Genomic DNA, 10,785 nt, shown 5'->3' with positions numbered 1-10,785 from the left:
AGCAATGACGAGAGGGGAATCACTTTATTTTTTCACAATTAAAGTAAGAGTTGTAGATTAATACACAGTGATCATGCATGGGAAGGAGTGAGATATACACTCTCGTTGACTGTAAAATGGAATTTAAACGAAGGTTTGTGTTACTTGTTGAGTTGAAATAAATCCTTTATACTGGGTTTTGCGGCGCTCGTCCTTTCTGAGTGAGCTCCTGAGGCTGGCGGGCGGGGAGCAGGGCCTGAGACCCCATCCGCAGTGGCCAGGTCTGTGTCCGCCGTGCCCCCAGGGGGCGCTGTGGGCAGCTACGAGTGGCCAGTGCCGGGGTCTTGTGATTGGTGTGTAACTACGAGGTGGTAGTTTCTCTAAACGCAAGACCCCAAATCCACTGGGGTCCTGCCTTGTCACAGGTTCTAAGCACAGGCCGCCAGGGTTGGGGAAGGAGTACGGAGTTCCCCCATCACCACCACTGGACAGCTCCCCCCCCGCCCCGGGGCGCTCCGAGGAGGCTGCTGGTGGAGGGAGCCCTCACCCGGGGCAAGCCCCAAGCCAGCAATGGGCCCCCTGCCTAGTGCCATGATGCTTGTTCTGAAACCACGAAACGCATGCAGCGCAGTCGGCGGGCAGGACGTCGGAGCAGAACTCGGGTTTTTCTGTGGAATTTGCCGCAGACAGAATAGACGAACACAGAGCACGTACACCTGTGTCCCGCCATGCTGCTCCTGGTGGCAGCATCTGTCTCGACCCTCAGCACGTGGAGACCTCTCTCCCGGGTTGGAGGGCCACCGTGGGCCGATGCACCTGACCCCACTTTCCCTGTGAGCACTGCCACGTTTTTTGTGCAGTTGTGAATGGCGCTGTCATTTTCTGGGAACACGGCCTCCTGTGTGTAGCCGTGCAGGCCGTGGGTTGCCCACGTCTCTACAGAGGAGCATGAAGGATGTGGACGCCAGCCCGAAGGCCACAGCCACCAGCAGCCCGGCATGCCGAGGCCTGTGAGGTCAGCACAGTGACCACCGTCTGTGGGCCATGAGCTTCCTGCCTCGTTGGAGAAATTCTCCTGCCAATGGTAAGTGTTTGCTTCTTTTTAACATGTTACTGTCTTGGGCAGGACACCCTTGCATCTGGTTCAGAGAGGATCTAGAAGGCCAGTCCCCAAGAATGTGTGGCTGGGGCTGCTCCCCACAAGAGGAGGGGCGGTCCTGGGGACCTCTGGCTTTTCGTTTCCACCTAGGAGGAGACCCCCTGCCTCTGGGGCTTGAGTTTCCTTGTTTGGAAGTGGGGACAACAGGCCAGTGATTGTGGGTGGTGGCATCTGGCGTGGCTAGGGAGGGGGTACCTGCCTGGGGCAGAAGGGGGTGGGGGCCCTGGGTGACCCTGGGACTGTCCTAACTCCCTGGCCCGGCTGTCATGGGGCCTGGAGCTTAGATGGGAGTGAGGGGGGCTGCTGTCCTTTCTCGACCCTGCAGCTGCCCCCCCCCATCCAGGTTTACATGATTCTGAGCAGGCCAGCCCATGCTCAGAGGCAGCAGGGAGATGGGGTGGTGAGAGTCGGGCCCACGAGGACAGGCAGAGGCCCTGGGGCACCCTTCTGGGGACGTCCCACTTCATGGTGTGTATGAGAGGCCAGCAGGTAGGTCCCCCTGGGGACCCAGAGTCCACACTCTAGCTCCTGACCTACACAATGGGCCATTATGGAACAGGACATGAGGGCTGGCGTGACAGGACACCCTGTCTTGGGGATCCCTCTCCTAGACCTCTCAAGGTCTGGTCCAGGGCTGCCTGAGGGTATGGGAGGAGGGCTGAGGGGCCACCCAGATCACCCAGCAGATACCCCTGCTTCTGCTGCTTCTGTCCCCTCAACCCTCCACTGAGGGTGGACAGGGAGCCAGGATCCCTGGGGAGGATGCTCGAGGGTTGTAAGTGCCGGCTGGTCAGTGGCACGTTGGGTCCTGGGGGGGACACTCTGGGCTTCTGTCTTCTAAGGGCTTACTGGCCAGTGGGGGGGCAGCAGTCAACAGTCAGGAGCTGACCCTCCCTTCTCCCTCCCCAACCAGGCATGCTGGGGCCCAGTGAGCTGTAGCTCCCCCGTGCCTCTGACCCCCAGGCCCTCAGGCACGTGCCATGTCAGCTGGTTGAGGACAACAATGCTGTGCCCCGTGCTAGCACCCAGGACCCCATGACCGACACACAGCAGGTAGCTCAATAAATACTTGTTGACAGAGACTTGGGGGAAGGGCAGGAGGGGGAGGAGAGGCATGCAGGCCACCTGCTGTCCCCACAGCCTAGCCTCCTGCTCAGGGGCAGGGGGCAAGGGCAGGTAGGGAGGGGCTGCCGGGCTGCCCTGAGCCAGGAGGCCGGGCCCAGGCCTCAGACGAAGAGTGGTTCAGTGGGCAGGGAGGGTGGGGGGTGAGGGTGGCAGGGGTCACAGCGGTGGGCAGCAGCATGGTGGGGTCTGAGAGCAGGTCGGGTCGGCCTGCAGTGAGGTTCCAGAGAAAAGGGTCCTAGTGGCTAAAGCTCAGGCCCCACGTGGCCATGTCTGGGGCTGCCGCTCGGGGCCGGGGCCACGAAGCTGGTTCCTCCATCCGGCAGCCCCCCAGTCTGGCTGCTGCCTCCTCGAGTGCCACTTCCAACAAGTCCAGTTCCCTCGGGCCTCCAGAACCGTCTCTCGTTAGGGTTTATGCTTGAAGTGCGCTTCCACTGGAAAAGGACAGGCGTCCAGCCAGGTCACAGCCACCCAGGAGGTGCTGGGCTCGGTCCCTGCCACCCCAACCGCACTCACCTGCATATTCCTGGGGCAGCATCGGCCTGTCCACGACCTTCCGGAAAGCCTCCACCCAGGCCCGCTGCTCCATCTCCGTCTCGCAGGCCAGCAGGAACCTGCGCTCTGGCGTGACGATGGTGATGCCGTGGGGCCAGTGGTGACCCTGGGTGGACGGTGGGAGCCCGTCCAGCACCGTGTAGCCGCTCTCCCTGCTGCCGATGAAGACTTCCCCACGAGCAAAGGCATCCTGTGGGCAGAGGCCAGGCAGCCCCTAGGCAAGGGGGTGGCTGTGCTCCTAGTGGGGGAAGCCCAGACCCTGGGGACCCAACCCGCCCTCCTGCTCCCCATCTCCACCACCTGCGGCCAGCTGACAACGGCTGGTCTCCACGTTGTGGGAGAGGAGACGTTCACCCTGCAGGGCCCCAGCTGACCTGGGCTGAGACCCTCCCTTACCCCCTTACCAGAGGGTCTTTGAAGTACATGAGCCTCCTGTCATCCATGGTGAACCAGCGCTTCCGGAACCCTTCTGTTTGCTGTGGGTCAGAGAGTGCCAGGGTCCCGCCGGTCAGCCTGAGGCAGGGCACCCCCACATGCATTCACTCATCCTTTGCTCATTTGTGCCTGCTGTGGGCGGTGCCGCGTCCTGCTCTGCCAGGGGGGCTGCACCCAGGGCCTTTGCACATGCTATTCATCCCAGGTACGTGCCCTCCCCTCCCCTCCACCCCAGTTCCTCCTCCTCACCGGTCTCCCGTCCCTACAGCCCATCTGGGTTGTGAGGCTACCATGTGTACACCACCATGAGGCAGGGAAGGGGCCGAGTTTGCCCTTCTAGGGACCGATGGAAGGGGACAAAGGCATGAGGCAGGCTCGGTCCAACCCAGAGCCCCACAGTCCTGGGCCCCTGCTTACAGAAGGTTGTGGGGTCATCCACACCAAAGTGATGTGTTCGAAGTCCTTGCGTGGGGCTGTTGCTGGCACTCTGACCCTCCACGGCCACCCCAGCCCTGGCTAGCTGAGACCCTGATCTCCGAGGGGCTCGGGCCAGCCGGTCAGACCCACCTTGGGCCCTGTTTTCTCCATGTAGCCTTCCTTCAGGTAGTTCCGGGAGAGCTTCGGTACCAACTAGGGCAGAAGACAGGCTCAGGCCTGGGCCCTCCCAGTCACTCCCCAGCATGTCCCCAGCAACCCCACCCACACCCAGCTCGCTGCTGCTGAGCTGACATGCCCCAGAAGAAAGGGGGGGTACGTGGAGGCCCTTGGCCAGCCCCCCAGCCCCCAGCGGATACAAGCCACCAGCACTCACGTCGGCATCGCTGGCCCCGGGGAAGGCCACCTGCAGGTAGTGGAAGCGGGCGGCTCGGAGCGCGTTGAACCAGTCCACGATCTCCTGCGGGTCAGAGTGGGTGTTGGCCCTGAGCGCTGCCCGCTGTGTGCCAGCCGAGGGCAGCCATGAACACGGTGGGAGGCAGACCTGCTGGGGGATGGCCCAGGGGCAGCCTGGGGGGACAGCAATGGCTCCACACGGGCCCAGGCTGTGCTGGGGCCCGCCAGCTCGGGATGGGCAGGGGACAAACGGGGGGAGACTGATGTCCAAGCCAGCCCCAGGCCCTGCTGTGGCTTCAGGTGTGGGGTGGTTCTTCTCTCCAGTGGGGCTATTTTTACAAACCAAAGATGTTGCTCAGAGCAAGGCTCATCTATTCTTAAATCCACCCAGAGCTGCTGCCTCCCATCTCCAAAGGAAGGAGGAGGAGAGCTGAGCTGCTCTGTGTGAGCCAAACCGCTTGCTGGACAGGGTGGACCCGCAGCCCCTCCCTCTCCCAGCTGCCGTGCAGAGCCCCCTGCCGACCAGATGCTGGAGTCTGCCCCACTTGGGTGAGCCCAGTACTTCGTTTGCCTACCAACACCTGGCCATCGCCAGCCACCCAGCACCCGCACGCCTCTAGGGCTCCGGAGCCCACTCCTGCTCTCGGGGTCATCCCACACCAGACCACAGTGGAAATGATGCCTCCTCCCCACGCCCACCTGCTGCATGCCCCCCGACCCCCAGGGCTGGCCACGCCTCCTCACCAGCCCTGCCCTGCAGTGTGCACCCCAATGCTGTCTTCCCCACCTAGTGCACAGGGTTCCCAATCCAGCCTAGGACGTACACTCTGGGCCCTGCCCACAGCCCTCTTCACCTGTGGTACATCCAACTGCATTCCGGTCACCAGTGAACTCTCCAGTCCCTCCCCTGGGCTTAGGAGGCATCATCTCCTGCCTGCTCCCCAGCACTGGACTCCCTCAGATCATTGAAACTGCAGCAGCCGGACAGGTCAGTGAAAGTTCAACTTCAGCCGTGACAATTTCCCAGCAAACCACTGCCCCTCCAATAAAGACACAAGTCCACAGCCCAGCTACAGTTCCTACGGGCTCTCCCCAGCCCAAAGGCCCTTCCTTTCTTGCCAGCCTCAGCCTTGTCAGCTGCTCAGGTCTGTCCTGTTCCATCTGGCCACAGGGCCTCTGCACATGCCATCCCAATACCTGCCATCACCTTGGGTTGTGGTCTGCCCCCTATGATGCACAGTCACTGTTCCCAGCCCTCAGTACAGGTGGGACTCTCTGACTCCTGCCTGTCTACTGGCGAACTGTGCAGTCACTCACAGAGGGCAGAGCCATGGCAAACAGGCTTACCTGTATCTAGGCACGGGGCCCAGCCCAGGCAGGTGCCGTACCACAACCCTCTGACAGTGGGGGAGGCTGCTGGGGACGCACAGCAGCAGAGTGCCATGCCACACACGGAGAAGGACCCCTGGACTCGGGGTCCCAAAGATGACGGTGGAGGCTTCTAGATAAAGCTGAAGATTGGCGCATGTGCCTTCAGCCATGTCTCACTTAAAAGCTGTTAATACCACATGTCACATGTAATCTTCCGAAACCAGGTCAGAAAGAAATAGAAAATCTGGACACACCGGTTACTAGTAGCGAAATGAAATCTGTAACCAAAGAACTCAAAACACACAAAAGTCTAGGACCGGATGGCTTCACCAATGAATTTTACCACTTAAAGAGTGAACAGCTATTCTCAAACCATAGCAAAAAAAAAAAAATAGAAGGAAAGCTTCCAGATTCAGTCTGTGAGGCCATCGTTACCCTGATAGCAAACCAGACGCACAGTGAAAAAAGAGCAGCAGGTCCATACCCCGATGAACACAGACGCAGAAACCCTCAGCAGCTACAAGCAAACCCAATCCAGCAAGACACCGAAAGGGCTGCTCACCCCAAGTAGGTTTCCTCAGGGATCCAAGGATGGCTCAGTATTTGCCAGCCAATCGGCGAGATCGGTCGCCTCAACAAACACTTAAAAACCATACGATCATCTCAATAGGTCCAGAAAAAGCAAAGGAAAGCATTTGACAAAGTCCATCTCTTCACAATGAAATCAAAGGGGTTAAACGGACAAGTGTCAACACGAGAGGCCTCATTATGCAACAGACCTCCTGCTGCCTTCACGTGCTGTGGGAAAGAGCAGCGCTTTTCGCCTACGACCAGCAACAGGGATGACAGGAGGTACAGGAGCACCTGGAAGCTCTATGGAGAAATGAGCTCAGGGAAGTTCCGTGACGACTTTGTGTTCTCTGTGTGACTTAAAAGACTAAGACTTTGGGGGCTTTGGCTCAGGTCACGATCTGGGATCGAGTCCCCATGTCAGGCTCCCTGCCAAAGAAGAGGCACACTTCCCCCTCTCTACCCCGCTCATGCTGTCCCTTTCTCTCTCTCTCTCTCAAAATCTTTAAAAAAAATAAAAAGACTAATACTTCTAAGGAAAAAAAGTAATCAGGAATTAAAAGCTACCATTACTGCAACTTGTTTGTAATTGCAAATCTTGCTTTATACCTGCCTTAGGAAATGCTGCATTTAACAGAATGATTGTGTCGTGGGGCAACGGTGTGTACAGATGAAACCCTGGGACACTGACAACCAAAAGGGGGTTGTGCAGACAGCTGTGCGGGGCAGGGCTTCTGCACGTTACTGAAGTTAAACTACTATAAGTTCGATTTAGAAGGTTATAAATTTAGGATGTTACATGTAATCCCCATGGCAACCAGGAAGAAAAGAGCTATAGGAAATACACAAAAGGAAATCAGGAGGGAATTCAAACATTGTACATAAACTAAACACAGAAGACGACAGGACCGCAGCAACCAAGGGAGGAGAAGCTGCAGGCCACACACACAAAGGGCACAAGACAAGATCAGAGAATCGGCAAGCCTTGAGCTGGAGGGACTAAGAAATTGACTCAAGTCACGACAATCGGACACAAGGCTGGGGACGCTGCTACCAGAAATGAAAAGGTTGAGGAGAGTGTGCTGGGAACAGCCGTACACCAACAACGGGGTCACCTCGGTGAAGTGGACACGTTCCTGGAAACAGAAAACCCACCAGGACCAAATCACGAAGAAGCGGACAGTCCAAATGGGCCTCTGAACCAGTAAGGAGACTGGATCCGTCATCAAAACTTCCCAACAAAGAACAGCTGTGCCCTGACAGCTTTCCTGGTGAGTTCTACCGAACCCTAGTGACCAACACTGTCCTTCCCAAACTTTCCAAAAACAATCGATGGGGAGGGAGCACTTCCTAACTCACCCTGTATGGTGTTGTATTGTGCCCAACATAGCCTGGAGACCAACATGACACAAATCCAAGAGCGCATGGACCAGTTTCCCTTGTGAACACTGATGCAAAAATCCTCCACAAGATACAAACGGGGCGCCTGGGTGGCTCAGTGGGTTAAAGCCTCTGCCTTCGGCTCAGGTCATGATCCCAGGGTCCTGGGATCGAGCCCCACATTGGGCTCTGTGCTAGGCAGGGAGCCTGCTTCCCTTCCTCTCTCTGCCTACTTGTGCTCTCTCTCTCTGTCAAATAAATAAATAAAATCTTAAAAAAAAAAAAAAGATACAAACAGAATTTAGCAGCATATGAGGGACTATATACCACGACCAAGTGAGACTGAGTCCTAAAATTCAAGGGATTCTCCACAGGAAAGTGAAGGAGGCAGTACACCACACGAACAGAATGAAGGAAAGACGGACCTCACGGTCATCTTAGTTGATGCATAAGACATTTGACAAAGTTCACACGGAATATCTGGGAACCCAAGTAGCCAAGTAATCCTAAACAACAAAACGGGAGGAACTTTTATAAAGTCACAGTAGACTGTGTGGCACCGGCATAAAGACAGACGGGCCAGTGCAGTGAAGAGAGCGCCCAGAAATCTGTCTCCTTTGTTGAGAAAGTGCATCAACACTAACTAGGAAAGGACAGTCTTTGCAGCGGCGCTGGGAAACCAGGATATCCAAAAATGATGGCGATAAAATGAAGTTGGGCTCCAAACCTCATATCACGTATTAAAAATCTGGGGAGGGGCACCTGGGTGACTCAGGTCATCACCTCCAGGTCCTGGGATCGAGCCCCAAGTCTGGCTCCCTGCTCAGTGGGGAGTCTGCTTCTCCCTCTCCCCCTCCCCCCAACACCCCCCGCCCTCGTGCTCTCTTTCTCTCAAATAAATAAAATCTTTAATAAATTTAACGCAGTGTATCAAGGTCCTAAACATAGAACCTGAACCATAGAAATCTTAGAAGAAAACGAGGCAAGAGATTCATGACGTCAGATATGGCAAGGATTTTGTTGGTCTGATACCACAGGTATAGGCAACAAAAGAAAAAGACAAATTGGACTTAATGAAAAAAAAAAATTGTGCTTCAGGGGACACTATCCACAGAGTGAAACGCAAGCCCCAGACTGGGAGAAAACGTTTTGAGGGCACAGTCTGATACGGGCTCAATATCCAGAAAACAGAAGCCCTACAGCTCGATGCCAGAAGTGAACAACAGAAATCCAAACTGGGCCAAACGGGACCCGGACAGACCCTGCTCTGGTGATGAGCAGACGGCCGAGCGGGGCGTGCAAGGGTGCTCACATCTCATCGGGGAAGTGCAGACAAAAGCAGTTCACACCACGGCGGCTGCCCGAGGCCGGAAACGGGTTGGAGGACGTGGAGACACGAGAGCCCTCATGCTCTGTTGGCAGGAACGCAATGTGTGCAGCTACTGTGGACCGTGGTGGGGAGGGTCCTCCAAATACTAAACCATCGCCAGGGCGCCTGGGTGGCTCAGTGGGTTAAAGCCTCTGCCTTTGGCTCAAGTCATGATCCCAGGGTCATGGGATCGAGACCCGCATCGGGCTCTCTGCTCAGCAGGGAGCCTGCTTCCTCCTCTCCGCCTGCCTGTCTGCCTACGTGTGATCTCTCTCTGTCAAATAAATAAAATCTTTAAAAAAAACAAAAAACCATCACCAAGTGATCCCACAATTACACCTCTGGCCACATAATCACAGGAATTGAACGTAGGGGCTCAGAGGTGTCATAGCCCAAGTTCATAGCGGCAGCCTTCAGGAAACCACCAGGTGGGAGCAGGCCCTCTCCCCGTCAGGGGAGCAGCCTGCAGACTGTTCTGTGTGCACATGACATCGCTCAGCCTCGGAGCTGCCAGACCCCTGCCCTTTGGGGACGAGGCCTGAGAACCCCAGCCAGACACAGAAGGACACACCCGGAGGCCCCACGCAAACGAGGACCCGGAGTCGTCAGACTGAGGCACAAAGCGGACGGCGCGGCCTGGGCTGGGGGAGCAGGCAGGGATCCGTGTGTCGCGGGGACAGGATAGAACGTTCTGGAGCCGGTGGGGGAACAGCTACATGATGAATGTGCCCAGACCCATATGCTTGAACATCATGATAATGGTGAGTTTTATGTTATTTGTATACATGAAGAAAGGTTGCCAGACCCTGTCTCTAAAATGTCGCAGACACATTTTGCCCTTTAACCCACCGGCCGTGTTGCGGAGGTAAAGATGGAAAATCGCGTGATGAGGAGGAGGGGCCACCTGTGCTGAATAGACCGATCTCGCGGGGTTGGCGGGGGGCTCCTGGCCCCCTCACCCTGCAGAGCGTCCGGGAGGGAGGCAGGTGTGTCGGCCACAGAGCAGGACATGGCACACGTGGCCCCAGCCTGTCGCCTTCTCCCCTGTGGGCTCCAGGTCCGCTCCCCGGCAGGGGAGTGCAGGGTCGGGTGCTCCAGCTCCCCGCCCCCACCAACCAGCCCGGGCACCCACCTTCCCGTCCTCGTGGTAGACAAAGATGTTACGGGTACTGTTGTCCTTCAGGTAGGTGACCTGCAAGCCGTGGGGGTGGCCAATCTTGGCGGGCTGGAAGGTGGCGTTCAGATGCTCGATCTTCATGATAGCCTTGGGCTCCTTGGCCTGGAAGCAAGGCCGTGCCTTAGCCCCAGTGGGCCTATGGGCGCCGGCAGTGCTGTGTAGCTTTGGGGAAGTTACTTATCGTCTCTGGGCCTGGCTTCCTGATCTGTAGGTCTAGGGTAACAGCATCGCCCTCCCCGGGGACGAGGAAGGGGGATGTTCAACTCCTAGGCAGACTGCTCCTCTCCCCTTCAGCACACCACTCCTCTGTCTGGTTTGGCCCCCTACCCCTGCTCCTGTCCTGCCAGCCTGGCTCTCCTCTCTACCCAGGGGGCTGGCAGACTGCCCGGCGGATGCCCTCTGCCTCTGTCACTGGGGATGTCCTGATGTGGAGCTGGTCTGCGTGGGGCAGGGCCCGGCCAATCACGCAGCCTTCAGAGCCCACCTGCCCTTTCCCCTCACAGCCTGGATGACCCTCTCAGGACCGGGAGTGCCCAGCATTACGAACCCAGGCCCGGCCCCAGGGAGCAACTGTGGCCAAGGGGTGGACAGGCAGGGGTCCCCACGGGAGGGGGCAGCCACTCCAGGCCAGGCATTGCTTGAGGGCAGCTGGGGACAACATTGAGCCACTGGGTCCCTGTGCTGCGCTCACATCGTTTCTGTTGAAATACTTCAGCGAGCCTTCCCGTTCTGTCAGCACAAACTTCCGGCTTAAAAACTGCCCGTTGTCCCGGCCCCGCTTCCAGAGAAAGCCTTCTCGGTATCCTGGGGAGAGACCGGACGTGGGTCAGAGGGTCA

General features: G+C 57.4%; 1 protein-coding gene across 2 annotated transcripts in view; it reads right to left on the bottom strand.

Annotated features, from left to right (window-relative positions):
• Positions 1–5: 5 nt before the first annotated feature.
• The window catches only part of ADAP1 (ArfGAP with dual PH domains 1), a 51,051-nt gene continuing 40,271 nt past the window's right edge, over positions 6–10,785 (bottom strand). Inside the window, exons 5-11 of one of the 2 annotated variants that reach the window (XM_045994134.1) lie at positions 10,640–10,752; positions 9,904–10,050; positions 4,062–4,145; positions 3,818–3,880; positions 3,220–3,291; positions 2,777–3,005; positions 6–2,694 (exon numbers count right to left, since the gene is read on the bottom strand). In XM_045994134.1, coding sequence (XP_045850090.1) covers positions 2,666–2,694; positions 2,777–3,005; positions 3,220–3,291; positions 3,818–3,880; positions 4,062–4,145; positions 9,904–10,050; positions 10,640–10,752 — 737 coding nt within the window. In that variant the 3' untranslated portion in view covers positions 6–2,665. The remainder of the gene's footprint in view (positions 2,695–2,776; positions 3,006–3,219; positions 3,292–3,817; positions 3,881–4,061; positions 4,146–9,903; positions 10,051–10,639; positions 10,753–10,785) is intronic. The other variant, XM_045994135.1, reaches the window with a different exon arrangement.

This window comes from Meles meles, chromosome 21 (genome assembly GCF_922984935.1).
Source record: "Meles meles chromosome 21, mMelMel3.1 paternal haplotype, whole genome shotgun sequence".
Lineage (NCBI taxonomy): Eukaryota > Metazoa > Chordata > Mammalia > Carnivora > Mustelidae > Meles > Meles meles.
The sequence above is the reverse complement of the archived record's forward strand: the minus strand, read 5'-3'. Positions and strand labels throughout refer to the sequence as shown.